Source organism: Vombatus ursinus, unplaced genomic scaffold, assembly GCF_900497805.2.
Source record: "Vombatus ursinus unplaced genomic scaffold, bare-nosed wombat genome assembly UNPS02014798.1, whole genome shotgun sequence".
NCBI classification, from domain to species: Eukaryota; Metazoa; Chordata; class Mammalia; order Diprotodontia; family Vombatidae; genus Vombatus; species Vombatus ursinus.
This window is the reverse complement of record NW_020954576.1, coordinates 10,536,349-10,557,377: the sequence shown is the minus strand read 5'-3', so window position 1 is coordinate 10,557,377 and position 21,029 is coordinate 10,536,349. Positions and strand designations below refer to the sequence as shown.

The 21,029-nt window shown below is 36.8% G+C and overlaps 1 protein-coding gene across 1 annotated transcript in view; it reads left to right on the top strand.

The window, feature by feature from the left end:
* LOC114049582 (lysosomal-trafficking regulator-like) overlaps positions 1–21,029 on the top strand; it is a 247,671-nt gene that overhangs the window by 188,348 nt on the left and 38,294 nt on the right. The window contains 9 exon segments of the mRNA XM_027870836.1: positions 1,332–1,520; positions 2,542–2,687; positions 2,776–2,872; positions 5,400–5,461; positions 6,739–6,794; positions 10,818–10,970; positions 13,105–13,349; positions 16,110–16,176; positions 17,935–18,091. Coding sequence (XP_027726637.1) covers positions 1,332–1,520; positions 2,542–2,687; positions 2,776–2,872; positions 5,400–5,461; positions 6,739–6,794; positions 10,818–10,970; positions 13,105–13,349; positions 16,110–16,176; positions 17,935–18,091 — 1,172 coding nt within the window.

The window sequence follows — 21,029 nt, the reverse complement described above, 5'->3', positions numbered from 1 at the left end:
AAGGTCTGAACCTGTGATTTCATTGATAATGGGGAGATCCTAGGTAAGGAAATTCTTTCTGCCAGTGCAAGTTGGCACCTTCTCTGCAATTTCTATAATCTTAAAGAGTTGCTTAGAATATTGAGAGGTTAAATGGTTTGCCCATAGGCAATCCCATAGCCCACGTTTGAAAGAAGCGGGACTTAAGCCCAGCTCTCTAGCTACCATGCCATGCTACCTATATATGTCCCTAATCATGCAGGCATAGTGAATACATTTCAGGTAGCAGGCAGAAAATGACTATATAACTTATATGTGTGTTTATACATATGTATACCTAGGAATATATATGAGTAAAGATTATATGAATGAATGAATGAAAAAATATTAAGTATTTACTACATGCAAAGCACTGTGCTAAGTAGGCACTGGGAACAATAATAGAAGAGTCAGTCTCTGCTCTGACAGAGCTTGCATTCTAATGAGGTTGATATCACATGAAAGGTTTCAGCTGCAAGTCAAATGGGAAAGGTCCCCTGGTCCTTAAAGTGTAGCAGCAAAGCATGTAATACTGCTTCTTCTTTAATGTCATTTTCACTCATAATATCATAGTAGTTTCTGGATGTTGAACCATCTGACTGTGCCAAAGGCTTTGGTGGCAAGAACTCTCTTTTCTGGGTCTGCAGTAGCTGTGGTTACTATAGGAGCACTTGCCAAACTGCAGCTTCCCAGGATGAGAGCTTTGGGGACCGGGCTAGAAGTGTTGCTGTCCCCAAGGCTCTTGGGTTCAGGTCTTGGACTGTCTCCACTGACATCCAAGGGGAGATGGTAGGCAAGGTGGTGCTGGTAGTTTGACCTGGCTGGCACATGATGCCTCCTGCCTCTTCCTCAGGGTACCCTATTTCTTCAGCCACATAGCTTGCCTGGCCTATGAGTGGCAGCTGGTGGGGATAGCTCTTCTCAATAATAGTTGCTTCCCCAGATGATGTCTTTGAAGGCTGGGCTGGTAGAAGTAGCACCAGTGATTCAGGGGGGAGGCTTCCATTAGCAGGACTCTTGGGTTTATCTACCTATTGGTGACAACTGGACAGCAGTCATTTTCCACAATCATTTCTCCCTTCACTGATGGCTGCGGGGGCTGTGCTTAAAACAGATCTGGTGGTTTGAGGATCTTTCCATTTCCAAGGCTTTTAAGGGTTCAGAAATTCATGCTGTAAATAATGCTGTCATTAGGAAATCTCAAAAATGTAAAGCAATTAAAATTGTCAAGTTCAACATAACTCGTTGCAAATTTTAGATAATTTATAATTGCATTATTTCAGTGTATTTTTTTCATGTTTCTGTTCATTTAGTCTCTTTCAGCGCCTAGATATGAAATCAAAAGATATTTCTAAAATAGCTGCTGATATCACTCAAGCAGTTTCACTTTCTCAGGGAATTGAAAGAAAAAAGGTGATTCATCATATCAGGGGAATGTATAAAGTAGACTTGAGTTCCAGTAGACGCTGGCAAGAACTTATTCAACAGCTTACACATGACAGGTAAGCAAAATATGATTGGTTCTTCTTGGCAAACTTCTACATTTTTAACACATTGTTGAATATGTCCAGAGGTGACAACGTTATTTTACGTCTTTACAATAAATATTTTATGTTTAAAATGTTGTACTTTTTTGTTTAAAAAATCTATATATGAGGATGTCAATTAAATTGACCTGTTTTAGAAAATTGATATGATAGGCAATATGGAAAAAATTTTACTTGCAAAAAATACCGGAAAGCCAAATTAAATCTATCATATCCAGGAAATTTTACACATGTAGTATATCACAATAAATATTACCTTTAAATAAATCAGGTAGATCAATGAGAATTTATCCAGCATCCAGTGATCAGAAAGGCATGAACTGTGCAGCACTACCCTGACAATTTCCTTGCGATCACCTGACACAGCCTATTTCAGAAGCAGTGGTTCTATCCCGTCTTCACTTGAGCTGTGTATACTATTCTCTGTGACTTGGTGCTATTTTAATGTGTTTTAGAAAATACTTTAATGGAGAAAGCTAATGATGCTTTTATTATTATTTTTTTTTAAGAAGGAAAGGTAGGTAGAATGATTCTCATTTTTCAAATGGTAAAATAAGACCAAGGAAGTTTTAAGATTGAACAAGCAGTCAGCATTAGAAGTGAAATCTGGGGGCAGCTAGGTGGTGCAGTGGATAGAGCACTGACTCTGGAGTCAGGAGGACCTGAATTCAAATTCGGCCTCAGACACATAACACTCACTAGCTGTGTGACTCTGGGCAAGTTACTTAACCCCAATTGCCTCACCAAAAAAAAAAAAAAGAAGAAGCAGCAAAATCTGAACTCAAGTTTACTGTTTTCCATTTCCATCCTGTTTGTCATGAGCCATGTTTTAATAATTTGCCTCACCTCATGCATTACAAAATACTTAGGTTATGTGTTTATTATAAATTGCTACTATCAAGTAGCGTCATACTGATTTCATGATAATTCATTATGAATTGTGCTACTGTTAATATTCCCATATATTCACTCGTAGAGCAATCTGGCATGACCCTGTCTCTTATCCAGCTTCTTGGCAATTGGATCCAACAGAAGGTCCAAATAGAGAGAGACGCCGTTTACAGAGGTGTTATTTAACTATTCCGAATAAATACCTTCTTAAAGATAGGCAAAAATCAGAAGGTAATACTGGTTTCTTTCATATTTGTCTTTATATAACCAATGCTGCAGACATAAAAATAATGTTTGTTTTCCTTTTTTTCCCCAACAGAGGTCATTAAACCTCCCCTTTCTTACTTATTTGAAGATAAAACACATTCTTCTTTCTCTTCTACTGTAAAAGATAAAGCAGCAAGTGAATCTATAAGGTAAAAACTTACTGTATTTGCTTTCTTTCTTAAATTTGCTGCCATAGGAATTGTCTGTCATTCTAATAACTGCAGCATGTATACAGTATCTATTAAAGTACTATTATTGTGAAAGATAATTATGTTACTTTTCATGTATGTCTGTGTGAAATGTTCCATATTTTCTAATCCAAAGAAACCAGAGGTAGGAAATGAATTCAGTGTTTCATAGTGAAGTTTGCTGGACAGTGGAAATAATGGCAATATAAATAGTGAAGAAGTACACTTTTCTTCTTAGCTCTTTGTTCTTGGAATATGCAGGGATGTTGTAACATTGTTAGAAAAGTAGTGCAGTGTTATCCAAATGGATTCTCTCATGGTTATTTCAGCTTATTTGCTTAGGGAACACAAAATGAAAGATTACATCTGGGCAAGAAGGAATTGAGGCCAAGAGTGGAAATTATGTTTGTGTATAAAGAGTATACAAAGGGAAAAAAAATAAATTTGGATTAAAAAGATGAATCTTAAGGAAAAACAACAGGATCAGTAGCAGCTTGTATGGGAAAAGAAAATACAAATGAACTTGTCCATCATTCAAGGCATTTAAAAAAGAAATGTACCTGTGAAATAAGCGAAAAGCAGAAATGTTGTAAAACTAGGAGTTTAACCAGGTAACAAAAGGGAGAAAAGATAACTACTGCAAGCCTAGTGAAACTACATTCTCCAAAGTCACTAATGATCTCTTACTTGCCAAATCTAATGGCCTTTTCTCAATCCTTATTCTTCCTGACCTGTCTGTAACATTTAGTATTGTTGATCATCTTCTTTTTATTAGATATTTTCTCCTCTTTGAGTTTTCATGACAGTATTCTTTCCCTGGTTTTCCTCCTCTCTGTCCAGCTACATATTCTTGGTCTCCTTTATTGGTTCTTTTTCCACGTCATGTCTACTAACCATAGGTGTCACCCACGGCTCTATCCGGGGCTGCCTTATAATTTCACTCTATACTTTCTCACTGGTGATCTCATTAACTCTCATAGGTGCATATATAATCTCTATGCAGGTAATTTCCAGATCTATCCATCTAGCCCTAGCATGTCTTCTGAGCTACACTCACACATCACCAACTGCCTCTTGGACATCTTCAACTGATTATTTCATGGACATCTCGAACTAAATGTTCAAAACAAAATTCATTATGTTTCCTGCAAAACCCTCCCCGCTGCCAAATGTTGAGGATGCTGCTGTCCTCCCAGTCACCCAGTCTCACAACCCAGGTTTTCGTCCTCGATTTCTCTCTTTTTCACCGTACATGTCCAGTCTGTTGCCATGTCTTACTGTTTCTGTCTTCACATCTCTTCTATCTGTTTTCCTTCTCTCCGCTCATCCATAATCCCAGTTCAGGCAAATCAGAGGTCTCTAATTTGTCTCTCAGCTCCAAGTCCCTCCCCACTTCAGTCCATATCCCCTTCATTTTTGAAAGTAAATTATCTACTGTGTAAGGTTGGTCAATATAAAGACTTCTTTTTGGCATTTAAAAGTCTTCATAACCTGGCTACAATCTTCCCTTTCCAGTCTTACACTTGACTTCCCTACACTGGCCTGCGTGTAGTTCCTTGAACATGACCCTCCATCTCCTGTCTCCTTTCATTTACACTGACTGTGTTTTATTCCTGGTGTGCTCTTTCCTCTCCCCTTCCACTTCTTGGTTTCCGTGGCCTTCTTCAAGACTCACTAAGGTCCCACCTTTTGTAGGAGGCCTTTCCTAGTCTCCCCAGCTGCTAATAAAGCCTTCTCATCTCAGACTGCCTTCCAGCTATTATGTTCATGTCCTGTACATAATTAATTATTTACGTGTTGTCTTCCCTAGTAGAATGTAGACTTGAGGACAGGGACTGTTTTTTGCCTTTCTTTGTATCTCTACTGCTAGCACAATGTCTGCCAAGTAGTAATTGATTAATAAATGCTTGTCATATGATTGACTAGTAAATTAAAATAGACCAAAAGATTTTAGCTAGCTAAAGGCTTATTTTATTTTTAATTCTTTGTTGCAGACTATAAGAAACAGAGTCAAGTCAATGTGTTGATCACACAACTGAATGCAGTACTATATAAATGGAATTTATTTCAATAAGAGTTCCTTTTTTGTTAGTATGACAGATAAGCCAACTTAAACACAATGAGGTTATCTAATGATCCATCTAGCTGTTTATAATTCAGTTACATAAAAAAATTAAAAGACTAAATAGTTTTTTAAGAAAATATAAATTATAAAACATAGGATGGCTTTTTAAATTACCGAAGTTATATTTATAGTAAAAAAAAAAATTGTAGGGATTATTAGCCTCCGTTTCACTGTATTTTACCTCCAAATGTTGAAAAAACATTTTTCCATTGTCATTAAGATTAGATTTTGTTAAGATAGTCTTTGCCTTTGAAGTCCCTCTACTACTTTGCTGAAATCTATAGCCAGATTTTGGGGGAGGGGGCGATACACAGTAAAATGGGTCAAAACATTAAATCATAATTTTTTTTACTGTTTTGACAGAGTGAATCGAAGATGTATCAGTGTTGCACCATCTAGAGAGACAGCTGGTGAACTCTTATTAGGTAAATCAGCACTTTAAAGAGCATAGCACTCATGCTTGTCTCCTCCTTATCTGAAAATATTCTGACATTACATTTGTATTGTACTTCTAAAAATTATTCCAATTAAATCAAATTCCTCCAAGTTGACATCCATCATTATGCCTTTAAAAGCATAGCAGTAACACTGTGGAACTTTAAGTTCTGTAGTCAGTTTTCTGCACACATGATAGATATATACTTCAATTTTTAGTCATTCCATTATTGCATACTAGATTAGATCTTGAATGCCAAATATTATTTTTTTTACCTACTCTATTCAGATATACTTGTACAAAAACAAAGGCCTACATTGTGTGATTTCTCCTCCATAATTCATGTCACATTATTGTATCAGGCTTCTGAAATTCTCAGCATATCAGTACCCTTCTAAGCTATCTGGGCATTTACATTTCCCTGTGCAGTAAGGGAATTAATTTCTTCACTAACACCTCCTCACAATGTCAAAGAATAGGAAAGTATTATTTGATCTTGGTCCTCATACAGATGCAAAGGGTCTACTGCCGTTCTTACGGTCCCTAGTCTTGAGGTTATTATGATTTTACCTATAAACTTTCCAGGAACTCACAGGTTATACAATATGTAAGGTCTAATAGTCTGTCGCTTTCGCTTAAGTTAGTCACCTGTGTTCTTTATAGTCAGTCTGGATCTCAGGAATATCCATTGTGTATATAGGAGCATCCAACACAATTTCCTAGCATGTGGAAAGTTTTGTAGTAGGAAATATGTCTTAAAAGAAACAAATGAGCTTGTGGGTCTATTTTGGCAGTCTTGTAGACAAATCTTGCAAGTCCAATACCTTGGAATCAGCAAGGTACTTAATTGGGGGGAATGGATAGAGTGCTAAATTTGAGGTAAAGATTACCAGGTTCGTATACTGTCTCTGCCACTCAGTAATTTTGTGACCATGGCCAAGTCACTTATGGCCTCAACATCCTCATCTATAAAATGGCATGAGAAATACCTCTAGTACCAGTTTCACAAGGTTGTTTTGAGGCTCAAATGAAATGAGTACTTTGCAAACCTTAAAGTAACATAAATAACATAACATATGACAACATAAATGAGGGCTCCTATTCATTTTTGGTAGAAAACTCTGTATTCTAATTAATTGTCCATTTAAGTAATTGATTTGTAACACCATTATCCAAATTTGCTAGTAATCTTGCTATAGTAAATTCAAACTCAGTGATAAAGCCAATACTTCCTTTGTTAATTCTGTATCAAATGGTTTTCTGCAGGTAAATGTGGAATGTATTTTGTTGAAGACAATGCTTCTGATACAATTGAAAGTTCGGTGAGTATAGGTTTCATTTTGCACAAATATAAACTTAGCTAAAGTTACTTATCCTATATTGTTCCTCCTCTGTGCACACCATCCTGTGATCAAGCTGTGGCCATTCTTTGTCTTACCAAAGTGTTTTGAATTTTCCTGCCTCCACTCCTTTGATAACACTGTTTTCTACGCACAAGATATCTTCCCTTCTCTTTCTGCTAAATTTATATTAATCCTTTAAAAGTTCAGCTCAAATTCCATGATTTCCCTAAATTCCTCCCCCCAGACTGTACCCTGTCAATAACAATTTTACACCTTATGACTCACAGAACATTTGTTTTGCACTTCTGATGCACTTAAGAAACATTATTTCACATTATTGTTATTTTCCTGACTCTCATATTGATAAATGTTTCTTGAATTGTTGTTGAAGAGACTGAGATCCCAGGATTTCATATTATGTGTCTTGCGCTTTCAGAATGGTATGTACTCAGATCATCCCTTTAAGAAAATCTGCAGGGGCAGCTAGGTGGCGCAGTGGATAGAGCACCAGCCCTGAAGTCAGGACAACTTGAGTTCAAATCCGGCCTCAGACCAAACACTTGACACTAGCTGTGTGACCCTGGGCAAGTCACTTAACCCCAGTTGCCTATTTAAAAAAAAAATCTCCAGAAAAATGCTCCTTTTTGTAACTTCTGAGTACTTGTTATAGTTCATCCTAAAGCCTTCTTGCACTTTCAGTCTATTCTTCTCATCATTGTCTTCACTCTTAATAAAAGAGCTGCTCGCTCCCCCATTCAGTTCACTACTTATCAGTGTGGTCTTTCAAAGGAAAATAGTCCAGGGGCAGCTAGGTGGCACAGTGGATGGAGCACTGGCCCTGGAGCCAGGAGGACCTGCGTTCAAATGTGGCCTCAGACACATGATACTCACTAGCTTGTGACCCTGTCACTTAACCCTGATTGCCTGGTCAAATAAAGAAAGAAAGAAAGAAGATAGCCCAAAACGTATTTGTGATGATTTCAGTAAAAACTCAAGTTGTCACGATGCTTCATAGGTTGGATAACTTCAGTAATCTTTACTTTTACAAAGTTGTATAGTCAAAATAATTTTCCTTAATTCAGACAAACTTGATGCTGAAATTATGCTGTTACTTCAAGTCATTTGTAGGATATGATTATATTATGAGTATGTAATGACTTCAGAGGAATTCATGAGAGAAATTGTGAAACTTGCTTACAAACAAATAACGTGAATGATTCTAATATAAATAATTTGAGGGAGAATGATTCATTTCATTTTAAATAATCAAAGAAATTCAGTAGGAATTCTTTTCTAACATGCAGCAATTAACACCGAATTGTCCCTAAATGTAAACAAAGTTAAAGCCTTTTTTAAAATTTGTTGTTTTTTATTAGCCAAAGCAATTGCTAATTTAAGAGTTCATTATGTTCTTAGGACTCTATGATGACTTTTTAATTTCAAAAAGTTCCTTCAAACTCCACCAGCTTTTATAAACTGAAGGAAAGACCGTTTGTTCTGAGGAGTTAATTCTGAATCAAATAAATACAATGAATAATGTCCAGTTAAACTCTTTTCAAGTAAAGCATTGTTTAACAGTGTGCTGAAAACGCCATGAATTTGTTCAAAGGAAATAATGAGGATCAAAGGAGATAATAATTGAAAAGCACTTAGCACAATGCCTGGCTTATAATAGGTGCTATGCTTTTAAGCTAATTATAATCTAATGCTTATTCCATTCCTTTCCTTTCCTTTGTAAAAGTATAGTACTTATTCTGACAAGGTGAATGGGTAATCAGAAGAGTTCAGATACAGGATTTGCTTGGACCCTGCCAGCACTAAGTTAAGTTTTTCTCAACAGAAATTATTATATGGAACTCAGTTTGCCAAGATAGTTGCCATCTTTGCAGCTTCTGTGTTACCCTATAATCTACTATATAAAACCCCTCAAGACATATGAAAAGAGTATTCCATTACTAAATGGAATATTTTTCTTCTTTTCTTCTACCCCTTATAACTCATTCCCTTGGCATTTTCTTTCACTTACACAGCTTCATTTTTCACCTTTTCACAGGTGACTGCCCAATTTTAATCTCTATTCCTGAGTTCTCTCCCAAGTTCCAGACTTAATATACTTGGATTTCAGCAAAGCATTTGACAAAATCTCTCACATCTTTGTGAGAAAGATGACAAGTCATGGACTGAAAGTGCATATAGGTAGATCCAGAACTGGTTATAGGTAGTCTAGTTAAGTAGAAGGAGCATTGGCCTTAGAGGCAGAAGACATTTAATTTCAAATTCTGATGCTGATGCTAACCACATGATCATGGGCAAGCTGGCTAACCTTTACAAGCCTCAGTGTCTTTAATCGTAAACTGGGGATACCGCCAGTAGTCCCCATGAGACTCATGAGACATTTGTGAGGCTCACAGGAGATAACACGTAAAATGAGTTGTAAACCATAAGTGCTATATAAACCTCATCTGTTATAATTAAAGATCACGAAAGAATAATGACAAATGGACCAATCTTAACTAGAGAGCCACATGATTTTGTTAAACATTTTTATCAATTGTTAAGAAGAAATCACATCAGATTTCCAGGTGACAGGAAGCTAGGAAGCGTAGTTAATATTATAATGCCAATGGAATGTAAGGTCCTTTAGATGAAGGACTGTTCCTTTTTTGTGTTTGGATCCTCGACATATTGTCTGCAGTAGACACTTCATGTTTATTGTATTTAATTGAATGGTTAATGTCAGAATTGGAACCTAAAAAGATTTTGTTAGGCTATCAGTCCTCTCTGGAAATGTCTTTGCTACCCTAGTCTGTCTCCCGAGTTCTAATCTGACATTTCTAACTGCCTATTGGACAACTAGATGTCTTGCTGACTCCTCAAAGTGCAGTATGAGGAAAAGTGAGTCTTTATGTTCTTAATTTTCTGGAAACTTCAGAACAAAATGTGACTCATCCTTCTTCCCTCCACACTTCCATTCAGTGACTTATTAATCCTTCCTTTGAACTATCTCTTGCATCTGTCATTTCCTTTCCATTCCTTTTGATACAACACCAGTTCAGGCCCTTATCACATTATGCCGAGACTGTTACTGCAACCTAATTGATTTTTATAAATCTTTATTCTTCACCATTATCCAACATCCAGCACTCTACCATGGTGCTACTAAAAACACCACTAAAGTTGTGTTATTTCCTTGTTTAAGAACATTGAGCAACTTCTTGTTACTTCCGTGATGTATAATCCATACTCTGCAGAGTAACATTCAAAGCTTTACACAATCTAGTCCCAACACTCTCCTTCCAGACATCCTCTGATCATAGTTTTAGAGCTAGAAGAGAATTCTAGAGACACTATCAAGTCTGTCCCCTTCGTTTTGCAGGTGAGGAAACTGAGGCCCAGAGAAGGTTAATTGATTTGCCCAGTATAACATAACTAGTAAGTGTCTGAGGTGGGCTTTGTATCTAGGTTTTCCAGTCTCTTAAGCACCCTATCCACTGTAGCCTCAACCTCCCTGGGTTTTTGTGAGGATAAAATGAGTTAACATATGCGAAGTGCATTGTAAACCTTAAAGCACTATTAAATAACTATTAAAACAGTAACTTATCATCCTCATCGTTATCATACCATGTGGCTTCTGAATACACCTTGCTTACCATTGGCCCAATAAATATTGTGCTTTCCCACCCTCATGCTTTTGTTTATGCTATGTTCTCTTCCTAATAATTCAGGTTAGGAAACTGGGTTATAGGAAGATAATGCACTATCAGCAGAAATAGGGAAGTTTGAAGATGGTATGTTGGGGGGAAGGGAACTTAAAAAGTTTTATATGGCTTTTGTGCCAAAGATGATTTTTTAAAAAATTTTAACTTATTTCTTTCTATTAAGCATATACACTAAGTAACATGTCTAATGCCTGGTGTGGGAAAAATACAATTAAAATAATTTCTGCATTTTGTCTTAATGTATTTCATAAAGAAAACTGTCTTTTTCTGCTTACTTTCTTAGAGTCTTCAGGGAGAAACAGAACCAGCTTCATTTTCTTGGACATATGAAGAAATAAAAGAAGTTCATAAGCGTTGGTGGCAGTTGAGAGACAATGCTGTTGAAATATTTTTAACAAATGGCAGAACTCTACTGTTAGCTTTTGATAATACCAAGGTAGATTTAGTTGTGTGTGTGTGTGTGTGTGTGTGTGTCCCTTGGCTACCAAGGTCTTAGACAAAATAACAATTACTAATTATGTAAAGTTTCTATTTAAACATCTTAATGTTGTTTTTAGGAATTACATTTAATGGGGCAGCGAGGTGACGCAGTGGATAGAGCACCGGCCCTGGAGTCAGGAGGACCTGAGTTCAAATCCATTCTCAGATACTTGACACTTACTAGTGTGACCCTGGGCAAGTCACTTAACCCCATTGCCTAGCCTACCTCCCCCCAAAAAAAAGAATTACATTTAAAGTAATGAATTTGTGATGTATTTTAACCCTAATAAGAATTTAAGCACTTGGTTAGACAAAGAATCTAGTATTTTTACAATCCAGAAGTGTTGTGGGCTTTCCCAAAGACAGTTGGAAGCTTTGCAAATAATTGTTGTTTAGTTGTTCAGTCATGTCCAACTCTTAGTGACCCCTGTGGTCCGTAGCATTCCAGTACTGCCCATGGGTTTTCTTGGCAAGGATGCAGAGATGGTTTGCCATTTCCTTCTCTAGAGGCAGACAGAGGTTAAATGACTTGCCCAGGGTCATTCAGCTAATAAGTAGTAAGTTGGGTTTGAACTCAAGTCTTCCTGACTCCAGGCCTAGCGCTCTATCCATTGAGCCATCTAGCTGCAAAAGATACAAAAAGCAAAAAAGACTTCATTTACTCCATGCCTTCCTAATCTCCCTAAATTTGGGACATAAGCTTGTCCAAATTTCTTTGCAACCAACCTCGAACTCAGTAGCTAAAACCATCTAAATTCAAGAGTGTCAATCAGCACTTGTAGAAGGTTGGTGCAAATTTTGTGATCTTGCTTATTTCTGATTCTAAAGCCATGTTTTCTTGGTCTTTTAAAGCCTGTTATTTTACCATATTCTCCTAAGTACATCCCTAATTATCCAAATGGTTATGGAGCTTTTCTCCTCTTCCTGCTATTAAAACTTTTACAATCTTTAGTATCCACATTGGATGCTTAACATTTATTCTTTGTAAAGACCTGGTAATTGAATTGCTTAATTATGTCAGATTTATTATCAGCTGCTTAGAAAAGTAAAAACTGAATAGTATCACTTCCAAAAGCTCCTTTTCTATATTAAAAATCATTTTTAGCATATTAAAATTCTTAGTAATGAAAACATCTATTTTTAAGTCCTTTTGCTTTTATATTTTGTCAAAACAGCTTTAATTATGACTTTTGTTTGTAAAAAACAAATTGTTTCTTCAAGTTTGACAGACAATATTTTCAGATTCCCAATTCCTCTAGATTGTTTCTTAGCCTCAAGGAAATACCATTGCTACTAACTAATATTGCTTTATGTTTGTAAAAACTACTATTGAGGTATGAATTTAGATATTAAACTATGTGGGGGATTTTTTTGTTTGTATATGTGAGGGGTGGGGGGTGCTGTAAAGTAGTTCCAGTGAATGTGAAAGTAGTAAGCTATTTCTTTGGGAGAATCTGTTTAATGTTTGGAAACAGCTAAGTGGCCCAAGTGGATAGAGACAAAATGAAGAAACTGAGTAAGTTATCTGGTCTTCTCTGTTATTATTTAATTTATGCTAAAAAGATATATATATAAATTTATAAACTCATTCAATATCTTGTAATCTCAAAATTCATTTTAAGTAAAAATAATCATATCCTTTCAGTCTTAACACTATAACATGAGAATTGAGGGCTTTGCCACTATTACTCCAAAACATTTAAAAATTGAGTACATGATATAGGAAGATAGCAAGATGAAATTGTCATTGATGTTAAAAAATAATAATTGACATTTATAGCATGCTTTATACTTTTCTGAAAACACTTTGCTTAACTCCTTACTAAGTCCCCATCTTATAGATGAAGAAACCTAAGCATAGAAAAGTTAAGTGATGTGCCCCAAATTTTTTTAAAAGCTAACTTGAATTCATCTTCTGTGCACAATCTAGTCAGTGCTGTTTTCACCACTTGTCACATAACTTTAGAACTTAAAATAATTAAAAGCATTTTTCATTGGAAATGTGTAAAATTTTTAATCTAGACATACACACTACCTAACCAAACCAAGCTAAAAACTAAAATTTCTTCCCACCTTTTTGTCTGTTATAGATTCGCGATGATGTATACCACAATATACTTACAAACAACCTCCCTAATCTTTTGGAATATGGGAATATCTCGGCTTTGACAAACCTATGGTACACAGGACAAATTACTAACTTTGAATATTTGACCCACCTAAACAAACATGCTGGTCGATCCTTCAATGACCTTATGCAGTATCCAGTTTTTCCATTCATACTTTCTGACTATATTAGTGAAACACTTGACCTAAATGAACCTTCTGTATACAGGTGAGTAGCTGTATTTAGGTAAAAGGGAGTAAAGAGAGTTTTAGTACCATTTTTAAAAAAATTGACTGTAGGTATTTTACCTTCTATAGTACAGGTTATTTTATCACTTCCTATACAAAACCTTTACAGATTCTCTCTGCCCCATCCATGCTGCCATCATTCTATTATTGGCCCACTTTCTATTGAAATTACTCTTTGTATATATATATTTTTATGTACAAGTATATGTGAATATATATACACATATAAAAGTGTATATATTATATTTTGTGTATATTTTATGCTTATGTAAAAATGAAATATTTTATTTATACATTACTTTTACTTCGTATTTATTTTATAAATATAAAATAAATTTTATATTTACTTGCATATGAGTTTTATCTCCTCAGTAGAGTGCCTTGGTTCTTCTGTCCCTTATTTGACAAGTATCTGCTTGTTTTTATTCTCCCTGTTCTAGTCTAACTCAGATAGCTAGTAGTCATTCCTCAGAATATATCCATAGCTACCCTTTGGGTAGCCAAGAGAATGGAAAAGTAGTCACCACAGTTTTCTTTAAGCCATCAAGCACACTTAGACTTTTATCTTTGGCCCTGTGCCATTACTTGCCCCGTCCCTGTTCACTCCATCTGCTCAGCTCTAACAGAGGGAGAACACTGAATTTGAAATCAAAGGACCTAAGTTGGAACCCCAGCCCCGTATCTTGCTACCTATGTGACATTGTCTCCTAGGTCATAGAAGCCAAACCTTTCGTTGTATAAGTGAGGTTCAAGTAAAACAACTTGCACAGGGTTACACAACTGCTAAGTATCAGAAGTAGAACTGTATTACCAAGTCCAGCACCATCCACTACCCTGAACTGCCTCTAGGTCACTTAAAACTCTTTGTCACTTAAAAAAGTCACATAAAATCTTTGTGCCACAGTGTCCTTGTCTCTAAGATGAGGGGTTTGGACTAACAGTGTTCTCTGAGGTCCCTTTAAGCTCTAAATATGTGATTATTTTAATTTTTTATAGTTTTAATCATATAGATTTGAACCATATATGTATTTTGTCCAGGTGTTTAAACTATTTGTAAAAGTGAAAGAGTTTATGTTCTTTGATGAGGTAAAGTACTCTATTAGAGTATTTTATTAAAGTAGATTATTAAGAAAGATTAGAAATAGGTTTATGGTAAAAATTTTAAAAATCATTCCCTTCATTCGTTTTCTTTTCTTCCACTTCTTCCTCCCAAGTAATACCCACATTTCTCAATCATAGACTTTAGTTTCCTTCTCTTCTTCATGCACGTATTAAAATGTTATCGAAGCATTATCACAATATAGATACAAACAAACAATTATTTCCTAGAATATCTATCTAGTATCTAGATATGTATCTAGAATACAGAACAGGTCAAGACATGGCCCCAAACTACATGGAACTGATAATCAGTCTAGTTAGGCTGCTGCTGTTGTTGTTGTTTGTAACTTCATTCTCAAAGAGGACCATGGCATCAGGAAGGTGATGCCCTGACTTTCAAGTGAATTGGATTTAAGTGAGGGGGGCGCTATGCAAAGTCACCAGCCTCACTTTCTCCTCCGGAGCCAGCTGGGCCCAGTGGCAAGATATAGATCAGGACAACTGGAGATGGCCCTGGATGCAGTGGGAGATCTTGGCCTTTTTAAGCTGAGGTCTTTCAGTTTGACTGAGGCAAAGAATGGCCTCTTTTACCTAGTCAAAAAAAAAAAACAAAAAACCCCAGTCTGGGAGGGAAAGACCCTCAAGGTTTCTGGCCAAAAAAGAAACAGTTGCTATTTACATTTACTCTGAGCCTTCAGGGCCCAAACAGTGACCAGGTGGGGCTGGGGCTGGGACTGGGACCTGTTGTTGGCCTGTCGGTGAGAGCCAGAGGCGTTTAAGGCAAGGTTCTTATGAAAGAAATCTAGCTCATAAGCCCCCAGATACCTTGTGAGGTTTCAGAGATCAACATTTACATTCTTTTGGGCAGAGTACCATCAAGTAAGGGTATTATACCCTAGGTGGTCAGAGGGAGAGGAAGGAGGAAAAGAGAAGAGAGGGAGAAAGAAGGAGCTGTGGTGCCCAACTGGAAGTGGCAAGTTGAGTCCCCAATGGGGCAGCTTGTCTTACTCATAGGTTTGTCCTTTGTTCTCGAGGACCATGGTATCAGAAAGGTGATGCCATGAGTTGCAAGTGAATTGGATTTATGTGAAGGAGGGCTGTGCAAAGTCACCAGCTTTACTTTCTCCTCCAGAGCCATCTGGGCCCAGTGTCAAGATACAGATCAGGACAACTAGAGATGGCCCCCATATACTGATTTTTTAAAAGTACTAAATTATACTGAATATAACCAGAAAATAAATCCACATATAATTAAGTGCTAATTGATTGGAATAAACAGTAGAAGCAAAATAAATTTGAAAGTGTAGACTGAAGTAATCATGAAAGTCTTCACTGCCAGGGGGCATTCTACAAAAGTCAGAAAGCAGCTTTATCAAAAGAAAGCATTAGGGATTACTGACTAGAGTTGTCAGTGCTCCATATTTTCTAAAATAATTTTATTTGGAGAAAATAAATTGATATATTGCATAAATTAGTTCTACCGCTAAGAGCCTTTGATACTATGTCTAAATAATAGACAAGACAAACTTTTCTTTCTTCCAGAGTATTTCTTGAGAATTAACTATGGCCAGGGTACTGTGGGAAGTTAATGGATAATTTAAAAGTATTCAAATTATTTTCTCCATTCTTCTCATTATAGAAATTTGTCCAAACCTATAGCTGTACAGTATAAAGAAAAAGAAGATCGTTACGTGGACACCTACAAGGTGAGCCTTTGGTGTGAAATTACATTACAATTTATAAATGTCTTTCTTCTCTAATTTGAGAAATATAATGTGTTACAGACTTAAGCATTTAAATTAATTTTATGTGCAGGTGTTTATCTTCTAATTTCATCAGGCTTCTGTAAATGTTCTATGTTGAATTGAAATATTTCACTTATCAAAAAATACACAGTGAAGGAGATAAATTTATTGTAACATCAGCTGAATGTTGTGGCATAATTGTTAGACCTAACCTATGTATGAGTCACTCTAATCTCTGAAATTCACCAAGGAAATTAGGGAGAAACAGATAATGAACTGCCTTGTTATTTATGGTCCTCAAAATTATTTAATGTAATAATATATATACACACATATTGTATATGTGTACTATATATGTATTTATGTGTTTAATATAGATAGATATTTTTATATATGATTATATATATGTGTGTGTGTATGTGTGTGCGTGAGTATGCATGCATTATGGTAACCTGAAACATCATCCTCCATATTTCTGGACACACACTTTGTATGTTTAGTCATAGCCTATTATGACACATTGTATGGAGATTTGCCATAATGAAATTTTAAAATTAGGGTATTATGGTCTCAGAGGAATGATTTTACTAGGAATTCTAAAAAAAAATCTTAGGCCAACTATTGCATCTCATTGTTGCATCTGTATATGAATGGCTAAGGCAGTAATACTCTGTTCTCATGTGGCCACTGTTTGCATCTTCCAGGGTCAAGCAGAGCCATGGGAGAGGCAGCCTCTTTTCAGTTTACAGTCAATCTGCTTGGTTTTATTATTAGAGATAGGCTAGAACTATCCACAGGATGTGAGACAAGTGAAAGGAATTAAATACTAAGAAAAATGCCATACCTACAGGAGGAGAAAACAGTAAGAACAAATTACTATCCATTCTTCAAATCACAATGTGACTGTAATATGTTGCAGATACATAAGAAAACTAGGGAAAGTATTTATGTGTGTATATATTATGTGCATTTACTTAAATGTGTGTGTGTGTGTATATGTGTATGTATTTCTGAAAATATCCCTTTAATCACATGATACATTACACTAATGATGTGATGTCTCTGTGAGGGTTAACACATTACGTTACAAATAATTAGTCCCCTAGAAGGGATAAATTAATTAGATTGCTTTCTAGTACTACTTCAATTCAGTAACCATTTATTAAGCACCTACCATGTCTCAGGCACTGTGTTAAGCCCTGGGAATAAAATTAAGTTTAAAAAGAAAGAAAGAAAATACAGTTCCTGTTCTCAAAGCACTTAAAATCTAGTGGGGAAAGACAGCACAAAAGGAAACTGTAAAGTGTAGAGATGGGATACTTGGGGGTCCCAACACAGGGACATCTTACTCTATGGAGTTAAAATGAGGCAGAGCTACATATGGAGAGTGGAGTGAGGTGGAAGTTCAGTTTCTTCCCTCTATAAAGGAAAGCAGGGAAGAGCAGAAAGAATGCAGAACAGTTAAGTTTTGAGAGAAGAAGAGCCAGAGAAAGGCAGAACATGGAAGTTACTTGGAAATGGGAACCCAAGACCTCCTGGGGTAATCAGTGGGCATCTGGGGAGGGTGAGCTAAGAAGAGCTCTAAAGGGTCACAGTGCATGTGCATATACACACACACACACACACACACACACACACACACACACACACCCTTCCTACTTTTTTGCCCAGAGGCAGCATTCATGCCACACCTTCTGACTTCTTTTCTTTTGATCTTAGTATCTGGAAGAGGAATATCGCAAAGGGGCTCGAGAAGATGACCCCATGCCTCCTGTCCAACCTTACCACTATGGGTCACATTATTCAAACAGTGGAACGGTGCTTCACTTCTTGGTTAGAATGCCTCCTTTTACAAAAATGTTTTTAGCCTATCAAGGTAATTTTTTTGGTTACTGTTTTTAAAAAGTGTTTAGGTTGTAGCAATACCATTAACACAAAAGATATTAATATGTTTACTGACCTCCTTCAGAATTATGGTGTGCCTTTAGTAGTGTTAAATGTTATTTTGTGATTTTATAATATTTGATAATACTCTCTGTTAGCCTTCATGTTTCTAGAGTGAAGAAATCTAATTTCTTTATTCTTCCAGAAAATCTGTCTTATTACTATAAGAGTTCCCTCCATTTCTGTAGATTGTCACATATAGCCTCTTTCACATATTGTGTGATTTTTGTCTACATGTTATCATGAATCCAGAGAGTATCACCGCAGTGCACTGGATGCCTTCTCTAGATCTTTTAACATTCCATAAGTCACAATGTAGAGCTTGAATCGTCCATCTCAAAAGCAGAGAATTTCAGCTTTGGAAGGGACCTCAGCAGCCATCTGTAAATATAGCTATGTACTGGTTGTTCAACTTCCAGGTCACTCTCCTTGTTTCCCCAGTAAGGTTAGTGCCTGGCTCATAATCTTTCTTTCTCCCCAACTCCTGCCCTCATACTTGGACATACATATTGATACTCTCAGCATACATATTGATTTCTCCTCAAACAGTTTAACTTCCCAGTTCTTCAGTTACTCATTTCCCATGACATACTCTACCACTTTGCCTCAGCTATGGACAAAGATGGTCATACCCTTGATATTGCCATTACTTACAAGTGTTGTACTTCATGCTTATGAACTTTGAAATTCCCATATCTGATCATAATTGGATATTGTCATTCCGCCTCTCCCTATGTTTTGCAACCCCTAAGCTTTTTCTTCTTCTCACTATGTCCTTCAATCCCTCCATCCTTCTCAGGCCATCACCCCAATATTGGCTACATTCTCCTCCCATTTCCTTCTTTAACCCGTGGAGAACCTCTACACTGGCCTCTTCTCTTGGGTCCTTTGCCCTCTTAGAAGTTTGCTGATCTTGCCTTGCCAAGTGTCAGACTTGGAGTCCTCCTGCCTTTGTTCCTACTCATTTGCTGCTGAATGAAACTGGAGAAAATCACAAAACTGGGCTGACCAGCTTCACTACAGTTTTATGTTATGTAATCTCAATTGGACCCTTGCTGCAACAAAGCAATCCTTTGACACTTCCCTAATTCACTCACTATCCACTCAGTACAATGGGTTTTTCAAACCTTGTTATCCTTCCTCAAACCTCTCCCCCAGCGCTCATCCGAGAACCTTGTCTTATAATTCACTAAAAAAAAAAATAATGCTATTTGCTGAGAACTCTCATTTTCCCTCTTCATCTTATATCACTCACATGTTTTCTTCCACTGTCCCTATTTCACATGAAGAAGTGGCCCTTTTTGCCAAGACAAACCGCCTCTACATTAATAAGTGATCCCATTCTATCCTGACTTCTCCAGCCTATTGCCATATCTGTCATCCTTACTGTCACTAATTTTCAGTCTCTCCCTGTCTACTTGTTGCCTCCCTACTGCTGACAAACGTGCCTATGTCTCCCCCCATCCTTAAAACCTTTTGCTTAATCCATTGATCTAGCTCTCATACTAAATCTTTCCTTCCTCTTGTGATTAAACTCCTTGAAATGGACATATTCAATAAGGGCCTATATTTACTTTCCTCTCACTCTCTTCTTCTCTGCAGTCCAGCCTCCTTCTCACCATTCAACTGAAATTGCTCTCTCCAAAGTTACCAGTGATCACTTAACTTCTAAGTCTAATGACCTTTTCTTAATCATCGTCCTTCTTTACCTCTGTGCATCCATAAACACTGTCAATCACCCTCTTTCTCCTTGATAAGCTCTTCTCTCTAGATTTTCATGACAATGTTCTCTCCTGGTTTTTATCTTACCTGTCTGACTACTTTATCATCTTTATCCAGGTCATACCTACTAACCGTGATTAACTCCAAAGCTTTTTCCTAGCCCCTTTTCTCCTCTTCCTCTCTACTATTTTACTTAGTAATTTCATCAGTTCCTATGTATTGAATTATCACCTCTATGCTAATGATTCTCAGATCTGTTTCTCAAACCCCAAATTCTCCACTGACCTACCTTTATATCTCCAGCTATGTCTTGGGCATCTCACACTGGTTGTGCTGTAGGCATCTTAAACTCAGCATGTCAAAAACAACTCATTTTGTTTGCCCCTAGGATTCCTATTAACTGCTTAGGGTACCACCATCCTTCCAATTATACAGGTTTCTAACCTAGGTGTCTTCTTCAATTCTTTACTCATTATTCCTATCCAATCAGTTGCCAAGTCCTGCCAATTCTACCTTTGTAGCATCTCTCATATATGCCTACTTCTCTCTTTTGACACTGCCACCATCCTGTTATGTACCCTCATTGCCTCCTACCTTAACCCCTTCACTGGTTAGTTTCCATGTCTCAAGTCTCTCCTCAATTCAGTCCAACTACCACTCAGTGGTCAAATTGCTATACCTAAAATGCTGGTCTCACCATGTTATCCCCATTCAATAAATTCCAGTGGCTCCCTATTACCTCCAAGATCAAATATAAAAATCCTGTTTGACTTGACATAACCTGGCCCCTTTCTACCTTTCCAGTCTTCCTATAGCTCACTCCCTGCCATGTACTCTGCAATCCAGTGACACTGGTCTCCTTGTTATTGCTTATACACAACACTCCCATCTCATGACTCCTTCCACTTTCACTGGCTGTCTCCCAAGTCTGAAATTCCCTCCCACCTCATCTTCATCTCCTACCTTACCTAGTTTTCCTCAAGACATAGCTAAAATATTTCCTTCTAAAAGAAACCTTTCTGGATCCATCTTAAGTTAGAGCTTTCCCTCTAATGATTAGCTCCAGTTTACCCTGTATATAAATTATTTAGTTGTCTACATGTTGTCTCCCCCATTAGACTAAGTTTCTCGAGAAAAGAAATTCTTTG